The sequence below is a fragment of the Gallus gallus genome, chromosome 4 (genome assembly GCF_016699485.2).
Source record: "Gallus gallus isolate bGalGal1 chromosome 4, bGalGal1.mat.broiler.GRCg7b, whole genome shotgun sequence".
In the NCBI taxonomy this organism is placed as follows: Eukaryota; Metazoa; Chordata; class Aves; order Galliformes; family Phasianidae; genus Gallus; species Gallus gallus.
This window is the reverse complement of record NC_052535.1, coordinates 53702752-53725631: the sequence shown is the minus strand read 5'-3', so window position 1 is coordinate 53725631 and position 22880 is coordinate 53702752. Positions and strand designations below refer to the sequence as shown.

The following is a 22880-nucleotide window of genomic DNA, read 5'->3' as shown; positions in this document are numbered from 1 at the left end:
GCTGCATGCTCCTGGAGCTGAGGTGGAGCTGCACACCATGAAGAAGAGGCTGACTTTTCCCTATGGGCTTGCACTTGATGCAGATGCACAAATCAGTGAAATTCAGTGAGGTAGAAGCAGATGGAAAAAAAACATCTTCAGTGTAGTTTTATTTTGTACCCACACCACTATAAAACATCTGTGCAAGAGGGAAGGCTGGCAGACAATGGAGTTCTTATGGGTATTCCTCATGTTTCCATAGCCTCAATCAATGACTGAGGATGTGCCATAGCCCTGTGTATTTTAGCAATATCATGACTTGCTTCCCAGAAGAGGAAGTTAAATTGCTCTCAATTGGTTCATTGGCCAAAACTGTACATCCTATTCTGTTGTACTTTCTAAGCAGGAGTGTTTAAGTGAAAATAAGAGGCAAGAAGTTAAGGGTAAAAAAAATAAAAGGCATATAATAGGCAAGGAAAAACTCACATTCTTCTAAATTCCTGTAATCACTGGAATGCCAGGAGGCCTTTATATTGATAGCAAACATGAGATGGAAGAGGACACAAAAGGAAATGTTAACATCTCTGAAGTACTCCTATCCCTCCTAACTTTTGCACCAGGGCAAGAACTTTATGTGCACTTTGGCATTCAGAATCTTACCAAGTATTTTCTCTGTATATCTGAGACTTTATCTGTACATTTTCACTTGGACCTGCAAGAATGCTTGTACAGTGAAATTGGAAAGGGGAAATGAGTGGAAATAGAGTTAAATAGTTTGCTTTACTCCATTGTAAGCAATTAGTTTGTGGTTAAGAAGAATGCAGATTACAACTGGGAAGAAAAAAGCCAAACACCCTCCCTTTCTCAAATATTAAAATAAATTCTTGGCCAAAGAAACAACTTCAATTTACTACACACATTATTTATCAAATGCTGTCAATCCACATTGTCCTTATACTCTCTAGAGAGCCTCATATTTTAAAGCCCAAGTCTTGAAATAGGATCTGCTTAGAAGAACCCTCTGCTAACTTCCAGCCACAGCAGGTCCCTCTGCAGACACAGAGCATCATGTTATAGACAGGAACCCAGCTGGCACAGATTGCACCAGGTAGCTACTAATAAAGTCAATGCAAGCACCGGGGAAAACTACCAAACTGTTTTGAGAATAGTACTGTGGACCAAAACCCAGCAGCTCATCATAGTTTCTTTTTTTACTTATTTCATTCACTGTGCCAAGAGTGAGTTTGTTTATTTCTCTGAGAAATGGGATTGCACTTCTAAAGCAGACAAAAACACAGCAAGCAGACATCACACTTTTCAGCCATTATGTTACTGGTGCTGGACAAGCAGGACAATGAAATACACACCTGTGTCTAAACTGGGGGTTTGAATTATGTTATCTGAGACATAAAAGGAAGCTCCCCCGGAGTAATTCTGTAACCTGAAGTGCTTGTTGAAAGTGGCTTTAAAATCTGACCAGGACTGTTGGCCAGATTAGCATCATTTTGTGACAGTCTGAATTTGGAACTAAATGCTGCACTCACAAGTACAAGGTCTGTTGCTGATTTTAATAGTAGCAGTATTTTTTTTTTTTTTTACAAGATAAGATAAAAATGAGTACCACTTGTGGAAAACAGAGAAGCCGGTGTCTGTAACACTACCACATGGGGGACACGACAGCAGGTGGGAAGTGACTGTGCCTAGGACTCTGTCAAAGACCAATGGTGTGCTAATAGAAGCACAATATTTGAAAGCACCAGTCCTTTAACCTATTGTAAGAGCTTTTTATAGTGTTTCAGTCTCAAGTGTTCTACTCAGCATAAGCAAGCATAAGCAATTTGCTTTGTTAAAACATGTCTTTAGTTTTTAAATAATTCTGAAGTCACAGTAATCTGATAAGCCTTTATGAGGAGCTGCCATCAGTGTGGGCCACCATGTATTGCTTCCCTATAGTCCTGCATGTTCCTCAGCTCCAGACCCCAGCACAGCATTTGTTCTCAGTGAGACTTACACACCAAACTCCATTTAACCCTCTATTTCCACGCTCATGTTTCAATTTTATCACCTCTCAAATCTGGTGCTTAAAAAACCCACAAATACTCAGCCTAAAACTTACCAATTAGGTACCTGTTTAACTTTTAAAATCTGCCTCAAACACCTCCCACTTAAGGGCAGCAGGTTTTTTTTTTTTTCCATCCAGATTCTGGTGCCCTTCCATCCCATCCTTTAAAAGAAGAACCGCATGCCTCAGACCTCTTTCAGATCCAACTGACTGTATTAAGATTTGAATAATAATGGGATGATCAGTAAACATGATACTAGTATGATCTCAGTTTCATCCAGAAGAAATAAAGCTAGTTTAGGAAAAGATGAATTGCAGATATGGTGACATTTCTCTCTGAAAATGCCACATTCAGATATAGAAGATGAATGCACGTTGGGGAATTTTTTCATTTTATTACCCAACGTGAACAGAAGTGACTAGAAAGGCAGAAAAATCAAGCAAAACTGGATGAATAACCGTAAGGCAAACAGGTATACAGATTGTAAGGTAAATAGGTATACAGGTATAGAACCAGAGAGATTATCGTGTTTACAAAGGAGCAATGAAATAAAGAGCTTACCCATGTCCTGGGCTTGTAGAAGGGCTCCAAGAGGAGTGATCTCCAGATAGAAATCCTTCCTCTTTGGGAGTCAGCCCTTAAATGGGGTCTAGGAGAAGTGGAGCCAGGCTCCACCCCTTCCGGTCACTCAGGTGAAATTGTGTTCACCTGTGCCCCTGCAGCTGACTCAGCACTCGCCTCAGGTGGTCAATCAGAGGTTCAGGCCGTGATTCAATAGTTCCCATACAATAACCAACAGAGAAATGTGGAAAAATGGAACAAATGGAGCTAGAATGGCTGCAAAATGCACATTTTGAAGGGAATGTTGTAATATATCAATGGAAGGAGTACCATTCCCTGACATAAACAAACAAACAAATAAATAATGGCACTAATGTAAAGCTTATAGAAGTGCAAGTGTTGCCTTTACCTGAAGGATTCAGTGGCTTTTTGGATAGTGAAAGGTGGGGAAAGTATATCCTTTGCAACTACTGAGTCAATACTGGTATCAGACTGGTCCTTGAGGGATTCCTACCTGTAGTGACTGCTCAGCTGTGCCCTGTTACCATAATCCAGCAAGTTTACCTTGTGTTACTGATGTCATCCAGCTTAAGAGATCACAGATGCTTTTGAATGAGGAGGAGGGATCGTCTCCAGGGAAATCTAAATTTCAATAATTAGGTATATTATATAATCAAACAGAACAACTTTTTTCTTGTCAGACTTTATAATAGAGCATTTGCACCTTCAAGAACTGCAACAGCAAACTCTATGTATGGAGTGAGGTAGGAGCTTGTGCAGCCATGAAACTTTGCTGCTGCCTCTCAGTGTGCAGATCAAAATTGTTGGGGGCAGCAGAAGGGAAACCTTGAAGAGCTCAGCACTAAGAAGCCAAGGGAAATGGGAGAGCATCTCCCCAGGGATCAAATTTTTGTCTCCCTTGTGAGAAGCCTAAGAGAGATCTGCTTTCTGCAGGTTTTGGCCTCTTTCTCTTTGATTTTCCCCCTCATCTTTCTTTGAGTGTATTATCAGACTCCCAAGGGGGACTATAAACACCAGGAAAGTACGACAGACACCTAAGGAAGAGAGCCAACATTCACTGCCTAAGTACTGCACCCTGCAGTTTGCACTGATGTATACCGTGAGTCAAGAAGAAGTCTCGGTTACCCGTCCTGAGGCCCTGAGCCACACTATAGTATCAGGAGTGATGCAGTGTGAATCCTGCTCTTAGCTACTTGAAATGGGGTTGCTTTAGCTGCTTCTGAGAAGTGTGTTTCCCATTAAGCAGCTCTATACAAGTTTCTGAGTCAGTGAAGGTGACATGTGGAAAAACAAAGAAATAAGAAAATTTAGAAAAGATGAGATCCAGACACTTAATATCTTAAAGAAATCTACACAGTGGAAATAACTGCATTTTAAATTACTCTTTTTTTTTCTTTGCACTACTATTCTTGTCAATGGAAAAAAATCCTCTCCACTTACTACTGCTGTAGCAGCATTCAGAAAGCAAATATTTTCAATGCTAACCTAACAAAAATAACGTCTGGCTCTCTGGTGAGTTATTTGTTTGAATTGTATGCTTGCTCTAACTCAGACTGTGGACTTCTAAGGAACGCTATACATCAGAAGCACTTGCAACCAAGACAAAGCGGGACCCTTCTTTATCTGGGACAAAGTTCTTCCGTGCTGTCCTGTTCCTCTAGTGCTCCTATCAGAGCAGACGCAGAGTATGTCACAAATGCCCTTCTTCCAATGGCTCCCCTGTAGATTTTAACCTCTCTTTCTGTAACTCCAGTAATTCCTTCTCCTGGACTTTGGCCACCTTGCTCCAAAAGATGAAGAACAAGAAAAAATAAGTGTGTGTTAACTGAATTTAGTTCAAGTTGCAGCCTGCCTCTTCTGTCTCTAACTCTGTTTTCCCCTTAAAATGTCAAGAAAAAAGAAACAATATATAATCTAATATTTTTTTTAATTTTCTGTACAGGAATATAATGTTATGGCAACTTTGTACATGAAATACATACAGTATTTAAATGTGAAAATCAGCGAGGTAAGAATTTACATTAGCAATGAAACTGATTCATGTGCAGCTCAGTTAATATTTAGTTTAGATCTGTATTTTAATGGGAAAAGATTTTAATAGTTTACAATCATAGAAACATAAACATTTAAAACAAGACTCTGTAAAATAATTTACAGAAACTCTACCATCTACACTCAGAGAAAGGGTGTATTCCTGTTTGTTCTGTGTGTGAGTAACAAGGTGGATGAATGATTTATCTCAGCCTTTTAAGTATAAAATAATTTAGAAGCAGTTCATGCAATGTGGAAGCGAAGGAATGTCAGTTCCTGCAAGGTTTCCTGCTACCTCAGACATCTACTGAGCATCAAATGTGGGTCACCAGACACATGATAGTACAGCTGTCAGATGCTGCCAGAGAGCACCAGCCTCAGTTCCTCCAAACAATCACTTATGTAAACATAAATATACAAGTTGATATCTTTTCTACACAGTACAAATACAGACCACAACTTCTCAGCTGTGCAAGTAGTCAATCTGTATACTGGGAAGTAGGATAATGTTCAGAGTGGAGTTCCATATATCTCTATTTACAGGTGCACTAACAGAACTTCCTCGTTTTCACCAATTTGCTCTGGTATTTGACAGAGTGCCCCCCATGCCCAATGACATACACGTCCAGCAAGTAGGACTTGCCAGACTGCAGGCCCCGGATTGTCTCTGTGGTAACTGCTTTCTGTATATTCTGGCTGTGAAAGTATTTACAGAGAACCTTTTCCGACTTCTTCCTTGTATCTGGACCCAAGCACTGGTTCTGTTCTCTTTTCTTCTGCTCCTCGTTGTAGTTGTCATCCACCTCCTTTTTGTAGATGCAGAATTTGTTTCTCTCCTGTGTGCCAAGCCATGCCACTGTGACTGAGGAACACGTGCGGAGTTTGTCAAAGGCTTTGATTCTTGTATCTTCAGGAAGAGAAGGAAATAACTGCTTGTTAGGCCTTGTCGTTGCCAGAATCTTCAGCATAGAAGCACCTTTTTTGTTTCCTTTCAGCCTAATTAGATACTTAGCTTTTGCTTTCCCTCTCAGCTGGAACTGCCGTACCCCTTCCACGTTTTGAGACAAGAGTAGTTTGCCATCTCTTCTAACTTGGATCTGAACAGCATCTAGGCATGAATGAACAGAAAAGGTGACCTTCTGGTGAGATGAAACAGGAGCAAACCGCAGAAATTTGGCTCCCTTCCTCTTGATGAACACATCTGTAACTTTGCCATCCTTCAGCTCAACTGTTTTCTGCTTGGCCTCCTCCTTCGTTCTGGCAAAGGTGCCAACATATGCGGTGCTCAGGTTTGTGTTAGTGTTTACTGCAAACATGTCAAAGTAGTACTGTGTGTCGGGCTTCAGATCAGACACCGTGAAGATGTTCTTGTTCCCAATACAAACTTTATGCAGGTCAACTCTTGGCTTTGAGGATGTTTGACGCCCAAATTTTGATGGTGATTTTAGGAAACCACGTTCTTTGCCAGCATTGCTGTCTGAGGGGAAGCCAAAATGGGCAAAGTCAAACGGACTGAAATCCAGACCTGGTTTTGGAGCCATCATGAAGGCATCATCAGAACTCAGCTTGGCTTCAACAGCACAGAGGCTTTTGAAATTGTGCTCTTTATTGATGACTATGCAATACTGAATTGGCTGTTTCAGCAATGAGGCCGTGGGACTTGGCTTCCATGCCAGCGTTACTGTCGTACGTCCCAGAGAAGTAACATCAATTCTTGGATCATAAGGTAATTCAGGGTAAGGTTGGTCAGATTCTGGAGTAGTAGTTGCATACACTTTAAAATGTGTATCCTTCTCTGTTGACAGCAAATCTAGTTGGTACAAACCAGAAGGGGAACTAGAGGACACAAAATACTCAACGTCGTTGCCTTTGTAAGAGAACAGCTCTGTGCCTTCTTCATTAGTAATCTGCTGTTTCTGTTGCTCAAGAGGTTCTGGTTCTCCTAAGTTATAAGCAAAGAAAAACATTTGTACATACATGATCCAAGAATATGAGAAAAGAAAACTACACGAGACACTTCTACATAAAATGCAAATGTCAGATGAATAAAGAAAGGTTTTACATTCTTATGAAGGTATTACCAATAGTTCTGTCAAATAAAGCAGGGTTTGGCACTCAGGTTAACAAAGGCAATAGGAACCACACCTGACCAGTGTTACCAGAGTCTTGCAGATGGCAGCTATATTTTCCACCAGACTACGCCAACACCTAGTTTGGATGTGCCATACCACTCCCAGAGAAACTGACTCTGCTCCCTGTTTTTAGGCTTGGGTCTTCACACTTGGACCTATGAGTCACTCTAATGCTGTCTGCCTAAATACAATGAGGGCCAAAGGTGACTATCCCCCATGCAATCCAGCACAGATGACATTTGGCACTTGTGTGAGAATCTCTGACTGACATCTGAACAGTCTCTGTTCCTCTCCTGAGCAGGCATCATACTGCTATCTCCAAGTAAGCTCCTTGTCAATAGATGGGCTCATGAAGGGGCCAATTGAACCCTACAGAAAGGCAAATCTTGCCTCTCCTATTCACTTCAGGTTTTGTTTTCACTTTTTACAGCTCTTTTCCTTCTCATGTTGCTACCTACTGCCACTTTTGTGCACTAAGGCAGGACTAGGGCTGAAGATCCAAAGGTCATAGCAATGGTCCTGCTGCGAGACTCAGCACTGTGCTGACATTGGCTTGAGGAGCTTTGAATCCAGGAGAAAAGTGAAAGATGGAGGGGTAAGGAAAGCCTTGGATGGGTTGTTACCTGAACCTTCTCCACTGGCTTCCTCTGGGAGCTCTTGTACACTCAGTTTCCACTCCAGGGGAGCATCACAGGGTGTCACTGTTACTGCTAGGGGTGTGTTGTCCTCTTCCACCACAAAAAAGTACCTAGGGGAAGGTTAACAGACCCTTAGCATCAATAAATTCTATTGGCACCAACTGTCAGGGGCTGATTTTATGTTATTAAGGTTGACCGTGTTGGGGCAACAGGGACAAAAATGTAACTTACAGGCAGTAAGAGGAAATGCCGGAAGGCTAGTTGGCATGAGCTAAGGAGGTGAGGGGCTAAGGCCCCCAGCTGCACAGTGCTGCTAAGACATCATGCTATAGGAGTTTCTGGTCGCCTGCCCTCCCTTCCATCAGCTTCACCTTTTGCCCCTACACTAACCACAGACACTATAAATGGTCACAAAATGGTCACAGAGGTACAAATGAGGGAAACAGGGCCCTTCCTGGAGTTTAGGTTTATGCTCTTCAAAGCAGGACATGCTTTTCAACGTGTCCAGATGAAGGCCGTAGAAGCACATACATACACATACTCATGGAGGATGGTGGCAACGCTGGTCTTCCCTAAATTCTTTGGCTCAGTTCCTTCTCTTGCCTAACCTCAGTATTTTCTGACCCTAGGGTTGAGGCTGGGAAGTGGGCGATCAGGCCAGACTGGCTTGAGCTGCTTTTTTAAAGCACACTATGAAATAAAGACAAACAAGTATGGTGGTATTGGCCTGTAGCTTTTCCTTCCCCTCCCTTTTCCTGCAGACATGGTTAGTGGCCCTGCTTCAGGGAATTTCTGTGGTCTGTGAGGGCTCTGGGATTGTAGCAGAAATCAAACAAACTGCGTGGACCTTCAGCTTGGAGGCCAGACTGGGATGGAGCTCACATAGTTACTTACTTCACCAGACAGAGTGATGGCATTTGCATTTCTCTTACTCAGATCCAGCTTTGATTCAAAATACATAACAAATAAAGCTGCTGTTTTCTAAGACCCATGTCCTCACTTAATCTGGGCAGAAATACCTTTTAGGTGTGTCTCGGAAGAGGTAGCTGCTAATTTCGGCTCCATCTGGGATGACTGATGAATCATGAAAAAACGCTTTGTCCCGGATCTGCATCTGGAATAGCTCCTCATCTCTGGTAGGCAGCTTCTGCATCCTGGAGCTGAGCGGCAGCAGCAGCAAGAGCAGCGGGCAGTGGAGCAGGAGCATCCTGCAGCAATGACAGGGATTTCAGATTGGCGAGGGCTGAGCCATGCACATGGCAGGAGCTGCTTGAGAGACTGCAGCAAGATACAAACCGGGTCTAGTAGTGACCTATTTGTTCACAAAGATTCTCCAACAAATCCCACACATTGATTTAGGGCTGCCAAGCAGCTTAGTACAGCCTTCTGCATACCTTTAGATGCATTTCAAGGCTGCAGAGCACAGAGCAGAAAAGAGAAATGATTTTGAAAGGCTCATTCTGCCACTGAAGCTCACGCATACACACAAAGATGTTACATGCCCTTTATGTTTTATAGGAACCTTCACAGTATCACCACGTGAGCACTGGGAATACACGTTGTTAGGACCAAGCTTGCACTGTCAGAGCATTTGGATGAAGTATGTAAATAAGATGTTTTCATCTCGAGCTGTAATTGAAACCAAGCCCACACAGTGGTTTGAAATTGGTATATCTCCCTCTCTTTAACAAAGAGCAAAAGCCTTGCACATCCTTTGGTAGAGCTGCAGTTTGGTGTTTTGCCATAGGAGAGCTTGCTGGATGTGGGATCAGAGCAGATGGAGGGTACAGCAAGCTAACTTTGCTCAGCAGAGTTTGGCTGGGCTTCCAACAAGTCTCTGAAAAGTAAATATTTCCAGTGAAATTGCTGTTTATAAAAATAGTGAATTAGGAAAATATGTGATATAAGCCCACATATATTTGAAGCACATTGGTATTAACATGCAATTCAGCAGGGCTTAATCCTCAAGCCTGATGGGAATTGCAAAACACAAAAGCAGTGAATCCCTTACAAATTAGGCATAATAATTCGTAATCTCAGCCTTTCATTATTATGTCTACAACTAGGTCAGTAATGACTACGCTAACATATACAGCAGGATGGACTGCAAATCTCCTCTCAGTACAGCAGATGATCTCACATATAATGGCTCTGGTATGAGGTGGGGGGAAATGCAGCCCATTTCTGGTATGAGTACAGTGAGTCTAAACCGCTAGATGATTACATTCCTAAAATTAGGAAAAAAGAGTGTTAGGCCATTACCTAAGCTGTGTTAGCCACCAGCTTTGGGGAAAAGCACAATAAAAACACTAAGCTGGAGGGAGCAGTTTTATTGTACTTTTCTTCTTGTCCGAATGTGAGGGCATGCCCTGGTCCTTACACTGCAGGATAAGCTGATTACTGCTTCATAACAAACTCATTCTTTTTACATTTAACATTAAATCTGTCAGGCTGTTGATTTTTCTTTCCCTCACCGTGACCTTTCTCCAGGCTTTTACGTAAAAACAGTAAATACAGGGCTCGCTGAGAAGTGGCATCATGTAGTTTAAGCCATAATAAAATCACTTTTCCCTTTCAAGCTCTTAACAAAAATATAAGCACATGCCCCCAAGGGAAGCATCAGTGTCCGCCTCCTTCCCCCTCCTGCGGTTACCTTCTGAAAACCCAAAAAGAGCTGCAGCCCCGTTATTTATTCAGTGATAACCTCACAACAGCAATGCAGGGCCCCAGGGCAGGGAGGTTCCGTGGCAGCAACTCCCCATCTGCAGGGCGTGTAATGCTTCATCTCCATCACTCACAGGTTTTAAATTGCTTTTTTGTTATTATTTGAGAGCTTACTTCAGTGTACCTGGCTTTACCTAGGATACGGAGCTGCAACATGCAGTCCAGTCGCGAGCTGGCTCTCCCAGGGTTTGTCAAAGTTTATCCCAACCAGATCCTCACCTAGGTTTTGACAACAGCAGACGTATTTTCTTGAATTCAGACCAAAGTGTTGATGCTTATCATCACAGCTAATGACATTTGGCCTTTGGGAGCAAAGATCCTAACTCAAAATACTGGCTGACTCGAGCCACCCAAGTCAGCAGAAATCCCTTCTCTCAGGACGCAGGATGAGCTCTGTGTGCTATGCCGTGCTGTTTATTGACTTTTCATGTATTATTGTTGGCCAACAGGGAAGAAATTCTTTCTAACTTAATCATACAGCTATGGCAGATTATTTGGTTAGGTAAGGAACACGGACACTTTCTACAGACAGCGTCCTCTGCGTGAACCCCCTGAAACTGCAGTATCATATATTCGTATAGCCTGCTCCACTGCAGTGTAACCGTTACCAAAATAAACTACTTTTGATTAGAGGACTACCCAGGCTAAGCTTCAGTTCTTAAATAATTTCACTAGCTAATCCACTTTAAAAACTTTAGTAGACAGCATTTCTGTCCCCATGAACTACTGTGGTGTAGTAGAAAGGTAGGGATTTGTCTGTGATTTCTGTATCTAATTGGAAAATCATTTCAGCTTAAAAATAACAAAAGACATCAAGGTTAGTCCCTCACTCCCTACTCAGGCCAGCATCAGCCCATTTTATATGTGAAATAGCTTGCAAAGCTGTTAACTGTTAATGAAAGACAAACGTTTTATAAGCTTTGTTACTTTACAAGTAAATGGGGTTTTGAGTGCCTTCATTTTCACATATCCAAACTCACAGGCCCTAAACAGGCCCAATTTTCATGCACGACACTTCTGAAAGTGGAACATGTAAATAGCAAAGAGGCACTGAAAATTCACTAGCAGTTTTGGAAAAACCTTTTGTCAGCATCACACCACTTCTTCACATGAGTTAATAAACAGATTTTCTTTTTTTTTTTTTTTTTTTCAGTGCATTGGTTAATTTGGCACAGCTTTAAAGTTAAAATCCCCACAGTTCACTCACACCAAACATCGGGAGAAAAGCAAAAAGAATTTGTCACTCCATGTTTCCTCTTGGACAAGCTCCCCCCTGAGCTCACTCTCACGGCGTCCCCCCCAGATCTGCACACTGCGCCTGTGGGCACACATACAAGTGTTCTACCATCCCTCTCCCACAAATGTTTCTGCTTTCTCAGTGCCTTGCAGCCCAAGCTTGGTTTATTTTCTAACCGCAGGCACAGGATGAGGCCAGAACCCTGCCCTCCAACACCACACGAACGACGTGAAGTACACCCTGTGATTTTCGTTCTCCAGACCGTGCCACTTCCCAAATGCCTTTTGTTCCCTTTTCCATAAGTTTGCCTTCTTTTCTTTTCAACTCAGAGTCAATATTTTATTGATATATTCCCGCTGACTGGAGGGATTTGCCTGCTGTTTATCACTGAATTTAAGAGTGAGCCAAAGCAAACAATCCTAAGTGAAATAATAAGCGCCGCTTGCCTTCTCCAGAGTGCACAAGTGCCCTCTGATGGCCCGTCCTTCCCGCTGGCCCCCTCCCCAGCCCCAGCCACCAGCCCAAGGTGACAGCCACAGGCACGCATGGTCACCCAAAAGGATCAGGAGAGCAGAAGCACAGGCTGTGAGCTGGGAGCGGGATGCAATGGCCGCAAGTGCTTCAGCCTTGCCAGAGGTGAGCTTTTTCTTTCTGAAAGTATAAATAAATCAAGGCAGCAGTCTGGCCATTTTATAAACTTGAGCTGCAAGCACATAGATGAAAATCATTACACTGGATCAGAGATTTCATAGTGATTCCCATTCCCTCCTTCCTTCTGAACACATCACATTCAAGCAGCGAGGCTTCCCAGCCCTCCCCACATCCCATTCACTCACTCCCTGCACGGTCTCTAAGACATCTGCACACCTAACTCCATCCATACAAAGAACTGCGAAAATCTAAGGAGAATGCAACCATAAACCGCAACAGAGAGAGATCCTCATGGCCCCCACCGCACATCCTTTACCACTGTCTGCAGATCACAGGGACCTATGAAAAATTTGCAATAACAAAACAAAACAAGAGATCTGGGTTTATTTGAAGCAAATGCATCTGGAATAAATGAAACCTAATGTTTAATTACAAAGAGTGGAAAATGTACGACTGTAATTTAGTGAGGATCATTTCAAGGCACTGCCTGCCACAGTACCTTTGTGTTGCATTTCTTTTTCTTATATGGTTGGTTAACTTTTTTTTTTCCTGCTTATGCTCTATTTTTAAATTCTAGGTTGTTTTTTAGGGTTTTTTTTTTTTTTTCGGTTGTTTGCATTACCCACGCTGCATCTCATAATATGTCTGCAGATTTATTGACTTGATTCAGGTCTAGCTTTGAAAATGAAAGTGCACTGCCAGACTTCTCTGACTTATTATAGGAACATGGCAAGTTTGCGAGCTTTGCCATTATAGCCTTCGTTTCCAGAGATAAACAACACAAATGTATGTGGCTTGGCATGCAGAGTTATCACCACAGACACAAAGCAATTTAAAAGCACCTACCAATTTCAACTGTAATATAATTAATCATTTTTAATGTGCAAAGGATAAACAACAACGCCTTTGAAATTTTAAGTATTTACTGGAAGTGGGTCAGTTTGTTTTCTCAGAGGGAGACCCGAGGGGAGCAACGAAGGCACTGCACTTAATACTCACGATTCCCTGAAGGATCTGGAAAACGTTTGGTATGCCTTTCATTTGTTTTTTCTTTTTGTTTTTTTTGTCTGTTTGTTTTTCTTTAGAAAGAACAAGCTGCGATCTGGCGGGCCCATTGCTGGCTGCAGCCTTGTGCCCGCAGTCCTCACCTAGGGGGCTGGGCCCACTGCCCACCCTGAGAGGAAATATCCATGCCCCATCATGCCCTTATCCTTCAGTACGTGAGGACACAGCATGACGATGCCTCTGAAGCTGTTAGGGCCCAGCCTGTTGCCAACCTGGGGGTTCACTGACCACCACCCCTTGCAATCCCAATTCAATCCACAGTTCCCCTTCAGTAGAAGTATTGTGGCAGTAAAGCAAATGGCAGTAGCATGGAAAACTGTTCAGCTCTGCAGAAATAGGGCTGTATGAAGAAGTTAAGGGTACGTTTCCACCAGCTCTTAATGAAAACCGGTGGTGATGAACCGCAACTTGTGGGAGAGGTTAACTCCGAAGGGGGAATACTGTGAAACGTGGAGCTGTCTCAAATTAGACATGTTGAAAAGCAAACATACTTGGGGAGATATGGTATCAAAAATCAAATTTTACATGGAATATTCTGTTTCCAAACTGAGCCGTATTTATTTTTCCACTTTTAGTGGAAACAGATTCGAGCTTGAGATCTCCGTCATGCAGCACATGGAAGCGGGATGCTTCAAAAACCCTTCAGAGCCAGGAGATCCCAACCTGGGGAGAGGCCTGGCAGCTCCCCTCCTCCTGCCAGCCACTGCCTACTAAACAGCTCTTCTCTCCTTCACAGTCACTTCCCTCCACACAACCCATGGGTGAGCGTCAAGAACAAAATACGAGTCCTAGAGACCTCTGGCACAATGTCCAGTTCTTCTCTAGTGGCTGGGGCTGCCTGCTCCCACACAACACTTGGTTCCCCTCATAGCTCCAGCACCAGCAGGCCTCGTGGCTGGCACCACTCCTGTTCAACCTGCCCAGCCCTCCTAATGTGCCCATGTGGATGAACGTCCTTCAGTGGGATCACACGTGTCACTCCCATAGAACAACACCGCTACAGCAAGTGTCTTCCACAGGAAACACCAATATTAGGTCCCAGACTCAAAGCTAAACTAGGAGAATTTTTCTATCATCTCAGCAGGTTTTGAGCCCTAGTAGGAAGAATCAGATGAGGCAGAGAAATTGGAGTTTGTATGACTCTAGCCCATTGAAGACAACTGACTCTGAACGCCACCTAGCTCTACAACAAATCTTTCATCACAAGATCCTGAGGTGTTTTGTAATGGAGAGCAATTACTATCCCCTTGTTACAAGCAATAAAAGTGGGGCACTGAATTCCTTGTTCGAGGAAATCCCAATCTAATCCTTCCCTTTAATCACAACACAATAGCCACTTCCCGAGGCCAAGTCCCTCTGCCTGCAGCAGGGCTCTGTGCGTGGGTGCTGCTGCCGCCCCGTAATGGATTTCAGCAAGAGGATTAGCGGGGAGGAGCGCACTTGCACAATTACAGATGACAACCAACGCCAGCACATTGCCGTTTGGTACCAAGTTTCCCACTGCTTCCCTATAATAGCCCCAAATGACATTACAAGCTGCAGCTCCTGCCAAAATCCACATGGGACAAGGATGGCTGGAGCGTCAGGGGAGGACGCTGGAATTGTATGCTATTTTTCTTCTGCTTTTTGGTAGTTGATTAAAAAAAGGGAAAAATCACTCATTGCTTTGCAGTTCTTTCACTAGAAACACAGTTTCTTCATTATCAAGAAGAATAGCACATGCATACACACAGTTACGAGCCACAGCCAGCACAAACCCATGAGCTTTCATGCCAGCTTCCTGACCTCCACAAATACAGTTTTCCTGTGAGATCTCAGAAACCCTCATTTTCAGGTACACCACGTACTCCTTCTTATTGACTGGGGTTCCCAGCTAACGACTGCCCCTGCAGATACCTGAGGCAGCACAAAAAGCTGCAGCGGCTTCCCAAACACCCAGCGCAGCTGTGAGTGCACAGCTGGATGGCTGTTGCAATGCTCGAGCCCAGCAGGCAACCGTGATCATCTGCGGTGCTGGCTGACGCCTCAGAGTGATGGCACGGCAAAAGCAACTCCATAGTTGCAGTGACATAGACCTCCTAAAATTTCCAGCTCCTTAAATAACATCAGAATCCAAATTTTCCAGTGGGATTTACTGGCCAAAATTGAATTCCTTTTTAATATCACCTGCTTTAAAGGCAAGCAAAGAGAACTGTACAAATCCTGAATGCTGCACCATTCAGGTGCTCTTACAGGGACTTGTTACATAGCACATCAGTGCTCACATCCTGTGTCCAGTGTTGCCTAGCTGAAGAAAGCCTGCTGCAAACATGTAAACATTTGTATAATGTTTGAAAATGGAAAGTATGAAATGTAGTGCTGTGGGGATGGATATTGATGTATTGACATATTTCTACAACAATGCGACATGGGAGCTGGCAGACCTCATGCATGGCTACATGGGCACAGCTTCATCAGCTCTGCTGGCTTCTTCGGGGTCTGATGTTTATTTCATTAGGATCTTGCTTTGAAAGAAAAAAAAAAGAGAGAAAGAGAGAAAAGGCAGGCAAGAAAAGGCAAGAAAAGGCAAGAAAAGGCAAGAAAAGGCAAGAAAAGGCAAGAAAAGGCAAGAAAAGGCAAGAAAAGGCAAGAAAAGGCAAGAAAAGGCAAGAAAAGGCAAGAAAAGGCAAGAAAAGGCAGGTTGGTATAGAAGGCAGCTCAGTGACCTTGAGAAAGTTGCTGGCCCAGGAAGCCAACAGCTCTGAGTCACCCAACTCAACTACCTGCAGTCACTCCGTGCTGTCAATTGAACAATGCCAGAGAAAACCTGTACTTTGCTTCCCCTAAATGTCCAACCTTCACACCGTGTCCATCAGGTGAGGTTAATTCTGCCTAGAGTGAAGCAGGAAGACACTAGCCCTGATTTCCCCATCCTCTCATCAATTACTGGGACAAATGTGAGCAGCAAAGGCACCTGATGCTCAGGAGGAAGCAGGGCCCCTCAGGAAGAAGAGCAGATATACACCATGGCATGGCTCTGCCAGCATCATTTAGCACCTCCAAGGGCTAAGGACCATTGGGACAGAGATGGCTGTCCATCATCATGGGATCTGGCTCCCAGAGATCCCTGCGCCCTGCTCCATTACCACCACAGCCCCACTGGGGTCAGCTGCGAAGCCGTGATGCAGGGTTTTGGGATCAGCTTACTGATAGGCAGGTCTCAGCCCCATGCCCGAGCTCAGCAGAGGCTGTTTGTGCAGCCGGCAGGCCAAAGGCCGGCCCTTCATCCTGCCGCCGCCCAGGGAGCACGTGGCAGGCCAGGCTGCCACGGGTGAGCAGACGTCCAAACAGACCCTGGCCCTCAGACCCTCCTGGGGTCAGCATCCCTCCTCGCCTGGTGGGAAAGAATAGGAGAAAGAAGGAACAGAATGCATCTGGAATTAAAGTGCTAATTGTAGGCATTTTCTTACAGCCCTGCAAATGCTTTTCCTTAAGTGAGTGAGGATGGGAGCATGCACTATGAATTAAGGCAGCACGGCTCCCACCTTGTGCCTGCAGTCCTGCTCTACGTGCCTGCAAGGAGTGTCCACATCCTGTTTTAAAATGCTTGTTCTTGTTCAATTCAAACTCTAAGTTGGAGGAGTTCAAACTCAAGCTCTGCTTTGTTCACATGATGTGAAAGGGTCTTAGAGACTGCTTATTTTTCACAGGACGTATTATTTCAACAACTGTGCTTTAATGGTCTTAAAAGCTTTAACGGACTGACATTAAATCCTCTCTGCAAAATGGGAACTCTACTACACCTTAGGACTGTAAAGTTTTAAATGATTATTCTTCATTACTGAAAGATCAGTCAGAGAGAGCCCCTGCAGTCTTCCCCAAAGAAGGAGATCCCATTAGCCCTACGAATCATATACAAGTTAAGTATTATTCAGGAGGCAAAGCCCACAGAGAACTGACTGCAGCTATAGCAGCCCAAGGAGCTGAAGGAACTCTGCTTCCCCACGCATCCTAAGAGTGGGCAGCAGCCAGGACATCACACTGCTCAATCTCTGTAATCCAAACCCACAGTTCCCATCACCAGGCTCTGTGGCAGGAGAAGCGCTTTGGCACTGACAAGAGCAGAAGTGAGGAAGATGCAAAATATCATTCTTCTCACCCTAATAAAGTTACAACCTCTCTAACACTACCTTTCCTACAATAATTAAAAAAAAAAAAAAAGCCATGTACCAATGCACTTCACTTAATTAGGTGCATAACACTTTTCCCCTGCAAGTTGCAGCGGAAGCGCAGCTCTCGCCGTGTGTCACCTCGTGGGCGCGCAGGGGTCATACGGAGGGGCACTCATATCCGGACCCGCAGAGTAGGGAATGACATGGGAAGGAGAAATTATTGCCTCTCGTATTCCAGGTGCTCTCAGCAAGGACCACGGCTCCTTATCTCAGCTGTCACGCAATCAGCAGACGTCTCTCCCATAACTCCGTTTAATTAGCCCACAGGCAGAGCAGCCACACAGCTCCACGTCCCCAAAACAGCCAGCCCCACACACCCTTGAGCATCCCAGGAGTGCATCCCTCCAACAGCACAGGCATCTTCTGGGCTGGCAGACCTGGGCACTCAAAGCGCTTTGCCTGCTGCCTGCTTGCACAGCACTTACAAGGTAAGCACAACCCCCAGACCTGTCCAGTAAAACCAACACATTTTAGGCTGGAGTCACAACATCAGCCATCTTGCACACAGGCTGCTGTGCCCTGCCCAAAGCCATCCATGCAGTTTTTCTGGCAGCCCCTGTCACAGCTCAGTGCTCACGTTCAGCTCTCATCAGCATAGCAGCCGTCTCTCTGCGCTGCACATCAGGAAATGAATTCTGAAAGAGAAAACTAGTTTTTAATATTTACCATCCCGGTTCTTCTTAATTTATCTCTGCCTTCAGACATGCTCTCCTGGAGTTCAAATTTATTGCCCTGACCCATTTCTTGATCGAAGGGCAGATGCTTCCTCTCCTAGTGACACCTCACTGAAGTTTTCAGGCACAACCTCTCCTCGCCCTCCAGCTCCTCCCAGCAGCGTTAACTCTGTGAAGCAGTTACCTCAGACAGACACGATTGCTGCTGGACCTAACATGGATTTCTGCCATGGAAACAATACGTTCTCAGTCACAATGCAAAACAAAGTTTGGGGATACAGCTTCTGTGGGGCTTTAGCCTTTTCTCCAGGAGGATGCTCACTTCTCCATGATAGAGCTCCAGCACTACTCGAGTCATACCCCAAGAAATTCCCATCCCTTGGACATAACTCTTTTCCCTTCATCCCAAAGGGCCATGCCCCCATGGACAGCAAAGTGCAGTGCCCTACAGCAATGTCCTGGCTGGAAAAATCACACTTAGGGCTCTCTGTGTGCTCCTGTTGAACCCCCATTCCCTTCTTCTCTACAGCTTGTAAGCAAGCAGAAAAAAGGGAGCCAAGCCCCGCTGTCACGTTAACTCTTTATTAGTGGCCGAATGGCCGCGGCTCCATAATGCCCGGTGCTAATGACATGGGCTGCTCTGAGTGGGCTGAATGAGAGGTGTGCAGCCCTCATTAGACCCTCAATGCAGAAAATATGCAGCAGGGTTGCACAGAGAGCCGGCACGCAGAGGGTGTCTGTCGGCATGAATGTGCAAATCGCCTCCCGCAGAAATGAAAATAAAAAAAAGTTGGGGAGGGAAAAGACAAATACCCAGCACACAACATAAAACCAGCTCTAGAAAGAGGCAAGATACCGAAGAAGGCCATAAAATAGTCCCCTGAAAATAGTGAAGTAATGGGCTTACGGTTTTATTATTCACATAAAGTTTAGTGACTTCAAGACGGAGGCGAGGCCAAACACGACGTGCTATCCCTCCTGAAAGCCACACCATAACCCACACCCAGATGTTCTGCAGAAGAACCCACTGCCCCACCACAGGACAGCCCCATGCACCCCAACGTGTGCTTCTGGCTGCCTTCATCCGAACCCACGCAGTCTCTGCGTTATTTTCCTAGCAATCTTCGAAACTGTCAGAGGAAGAATACAAGCCGGTCTCCTGCAAAACCATTTGATACCACCTCGAGGTGCAACCACTTGCAGAAATAAATCAGGATTTCTCTTTAATAAACTGTTTACTACGAGCCTTTCGGAACATAAATCGCAGAAGACAAAGCAGGGGCTGAGTTTAATAAACATCCCATCCTGCCACACTGGCAACCCTGGCACACCATGGAGCCAGGCAGCACCCATGCCCCACAGAGCCTCCGCACTACAGAGGCCCTGATCCCCTGATTCCAGGGCCAAGGGCCCCCCAAGACTGGGGCCAGCTTCATGCCCAGAGCACGAGTCCCACAGACTGTGGCCGATGGGCTGAGCTGAACCGAGCAGGGCTGTGGGGCAGTACTGATTGTCAGGCACAGTGAGGCCTTGCGCAGGCCGTGGAGCCCGGCGGGGCGCAGGCGTTACGTGATTCGGAGCAGCTTGCTTGACAGCTCGCACCATATTGTATTTATAAACACTGCGGAACGTGAAATGCTTCTCCTCCGTGCTTCCAAAGGAGCAGTCCGCAACACAACAGTCCTGCAGGGTGATCCCAGCGCAAAGCCGGCTCCAATTAAAAAAAAAGAGGCCCTATTAATTTCAGCGGGGTCGCTCGGGCAAGTAATTGCTTGGGATTCCACGTGGCATAGGACTGGCCAGCACATCACGCTTGCTGCCACCCTGACCTGCATTCCTGACATGACAGGGCCGACGGCACCTCCCTGGGGGTGGCAGTGTGGGGTGACAGTGGCACCCGGTGCTTGTCACAAGCTGCTGGCTGCCAGGTGCCAATGGGATTTTGGGAGCGGGAAGGTTCAGCTGGGCTGCAGCGGGAAGGGTTTTATCAGCAACGTTACAATGCTCTATTAAATTAAGAGGGGCTTCTCAGCTGTGGGTGGCGAGATCCAGACTGAGAGGAGCTGATAATAGGAGGAACTGCAACCGCAGGATCCCAAATACACCCGCACGGTATGCGTGGGACATGCAAAACAGCACTTCTCATTGGTAATATTGAAAATAGAACACAAAATCTGCTTTTAAAAGCTCTCTCCTTCTTCAATAGGAACAAGTTTTGAATCCTGACCACACCACTACGTGCTCCAGAGAGTTCGGTGGTGGTGCAGGACGCAGCAGCGCAGCCCTCTCCCGCAGCTCTGAGTGCTGCGTGGCAGCAGCACAGGACAAGGCAGTCCTGATGAGGAGTGCTGCAAAATGCCATTTTTCTGAAAGCTGGGAGCAGTGTGTTCCCAGCAGGCAAACCAGACCCTCTCAGTTGTCTCCCTGCTCCCTCACAGCACGGTGCGGGCTGCCCATGTCCCACACTCCCGCACTATCCATTTGGGAACCGGGCTATGCCCCAACCAGCCGAGCCAGCAAAAATCACTCGGGGTAGGGAAGGCTTCATCCCCACACCTTACACTTCTTTTACACACGCACAACTCCAGCGGCTCTGCCTAACACAAACCGAGGCACGAAGCCCTGAGCGGTGCTACAGTGCAGCCCAGCTGCAGGATGGCAGCGCGCTGCCCCGCTGCTCGCCCATTGCCGCCCGCTCTGCCCGCCAGCGGGACCCGGGCTGGGACTGCTCCCTCCCCCGGCCGCCGCACGGCAGCGATACCCTGCGGCGTTACAACGAAGCCCTCGCGGGGAGGCAGCGGGCCCTCGGGAGCCCCTCGGTGGCAGCGGGAGCGGGACGCGGAGCGAGCACAGAGCCGCGCCGGGCTTCAGGGGTTTAAAGCATCGAAACGGTATCTGCAAGTGATTAAACGACGCCTTGTAGCCATTGTCTGGGAGCTGCCGAAATAAAAACACAGTCCACGCAAATCCTCGGGCTTACATCCCACCGCTCACTTTTTTCAGCCGTCGCTTTTTTTTGTTCCCCCCCCCCCAACTCCTTTTTTCGCTCCAACGCCGCGCTCCCGATGCGCTCCGCCCGGCGGGGCTGCAGCGGCACCGGGCTGGCAGCGGGAGGGGAGGGCGGGAGAGCCCAGAGGAGCCGAGGGCGGCGGGGCCGGGGCCCGGGCCCGGGGCCCGGTGCTCCCTCCTTCCCTGCCGGTGGCCGGTGCCGGTGCCTTACCTTGCTGCGTCCCGTCACGGAGATCCCTCGGGGCCCGGCTTTTTCGGGAGGGGGGGGAGGTGTATGGCGAACCCCCGCTCCGGCGGGGACGGGCTGCAGCTGGGACTGCGTCCCGCCCGTCCCTCCGCGCTTTATAGCCCCTTCCCCTCCCACCCCTCCTGCGAGGAAGAAAAAAAAAAAAAAAAAAGGAAAAAAAAAAAAAAAAGGAAAAAAATTAAAAGCACTTAAAAGGGGGTGCCGGAGCCGGGGGGAAAGGGGGGGAGCGAAGGGCAAAGTTTGGGGCGCGGAGGGCGCGGAGCGGCGGCGCCCGGCGCGTCTCGCTGCTGCCGCCGGGGCGGGCGGCGGGGGAGCCCCGCGGCCGCCCCGCCCCGCCGCGCTGCTCCGGGCCGAGGGGCGGTACCGGGAGCCCCGGCCCCCGGGGGAAAGGGGGGCGCGGGGGTGGCCGTGCGCTGCGGGACGGGTCCGGGCCGCTCCCCTGTGGCGACGGGGCTGCGGCGTCCCGGCCGGGAGAGGGCAACGGATGGGGCTTATCGCGGCTCCCGCAGCCCTGCGGATGGCCCCGCATCGCGTATGCGGTCCCTCACCTTCTCCCTCTCCCCGTTTCGCTCGGAAGCGGCTCTCGGGTTTGGGCAGTGACGGATGTTTCTACCCTCACCTGCGAGGAAAAGGTAGAAAGTATCATTTGTCATCGGGGAGCCAGCCTCTTTCTGTTTCTGTTTTTGGCACATCACTCATAAAGATGTCAAGCCCTCCTCAAGCATTAAACAAGTGATCACCGACAGCAGCCGCTCGGCAATTCCCCCGAAGGTACCCGTTCCCTCCCTGCACGCCACATCCTACCTTCCGCAGACCTCGGGGGCAAAAATAAAATAAAACCTCCTTTTCCTCAGCAAAACCGCTGAGCAAAACTGACAGCGGTGCCCTGGGGAAGGGACACAAATTGCCCTCGGCTGTAGGCAGCAATCAGCTTCGCTCTGCGAAGGCACAGAGCCCAGAAGAGCTCCCGTCTGCGGACACGCAGCTGCCCGGAGCTGCTGATGGCCACCGGCGCTGCTTCTTCCAGCACGGAGCGGCCGTTTCTCTCCACAACACGGCAAACACCGCCCGACTGCTCGGAAACGTAAGTTTACCCAAAAGAGCCCAGAATCAAGAGAAAGAGCCCCACGGCAGCCCGAGTTCAGTCATCGTTCTGTTCTCGTGTCCCTGCTTTTACACACCGTGCAACAGTACTCCTCATTTTCAAATAGGTTCGAGGGTGGGAGCACGGGGCAGAGAGGAAAGACGTGGAAGTTTAGAATTAATGTCTGCATATCATAGGAGAACTTACAAATACCTGGTGCTCGCACGCAGCATCCCGGCTTCTTCCTTCCAAGAGGAATGTTTGCCTCCAACTGCAACACCTCGGGAAGAAATACAAACAAAAGCTCAGCTCACGGCACGTGTTTCTCCTCTCCTGCAGAAGACGCAGGCACTCAACGATAACCAAATGCGAGAAACTAACGAAACAAGTCCAAATTAGTGAAGAAAAACAAGGGAAATTCGCCTTTTCCCAAGGCTTTGTAACATGCAGGAGCCAGTGGGGAGCTCTGCACTTGGTTTAGGGGATGCATTTACATTTAGGGTCACCTCGTGGCAAAATATTGCTCTGGAAAACCAGCAAAAATGGCTGGCTC

At 46.9% G+C, this 22880-nt stretch overlaps 1 protein-coding gene across 6 annotated transcripts; it reads right to left on the bottom strand.

Annotated features, from left to right (window-relative positions):
- Nucleotides 1-4532: 4532 nt before the first annotated feature.
- On the bottom strand, nucleotides 4533-22602 carry NDNF (neuron-derived neurotrophic factor). 6 transcript variants are annotated; one of them, XM_046940405.1, is made up of 5 exons: nucleotides 22048-22602; nucleotides 21792-21862; nucleotides 8445-8633; nucleotides 7411-7535; nucleotides 4533-6597 (listed from the first exon to the last, which is right to left on the bottom strand). In XM_046940405.1, exons 3-5 carry the CDS (start codon nucleotides 8630-8632, stop codon nucleotides 5204-5206), a joined length of 1707 nt encoding a protein of 568 aa, XP_046796361.1. In that variant the 5' UTR covers nucleotide 8633; nucleotides 21792-21862; nucleotides 22048-22602; the 3' UTR covers nucleotides 4533-5203. The 6 variants fall into 6 exon arrangements, with proteins under 6 accessions (XP_046796361.1, XP_015131858.1, XP_025005960.1 ...); XM_015276372.4 differs by having other exon boundaries at nucleotides 22535-22602; XM_025150192.3 differs by having other exon boundaries at nucleotides 22541-22602.
- Between the last annotated feature and the right edge of the window lie 278 nt (nucleotides 22603-22880).

Coding starts and splice junctions, on each gene's coding strand:
- NDNF (XM_046940403.1), bottom strand. CDS start 22,560: ATGCTGCGTGCGAGCACCAGGTATTT. Junction 8,634..22,534: donor CGTGCGAGCACCAGGTATTT/GTAAGTTCTCCT, acceptor TCATTGCTGCAG/GATGCTCCTGCTCCACTGCC. Junction 7,536..8,444: donor TTCCGAGACACACCTAAAAG/GTATTTCTGCCC, acceptor ACCTTCCCCTAG/GTACTTTTTTGTGGTGGAAG.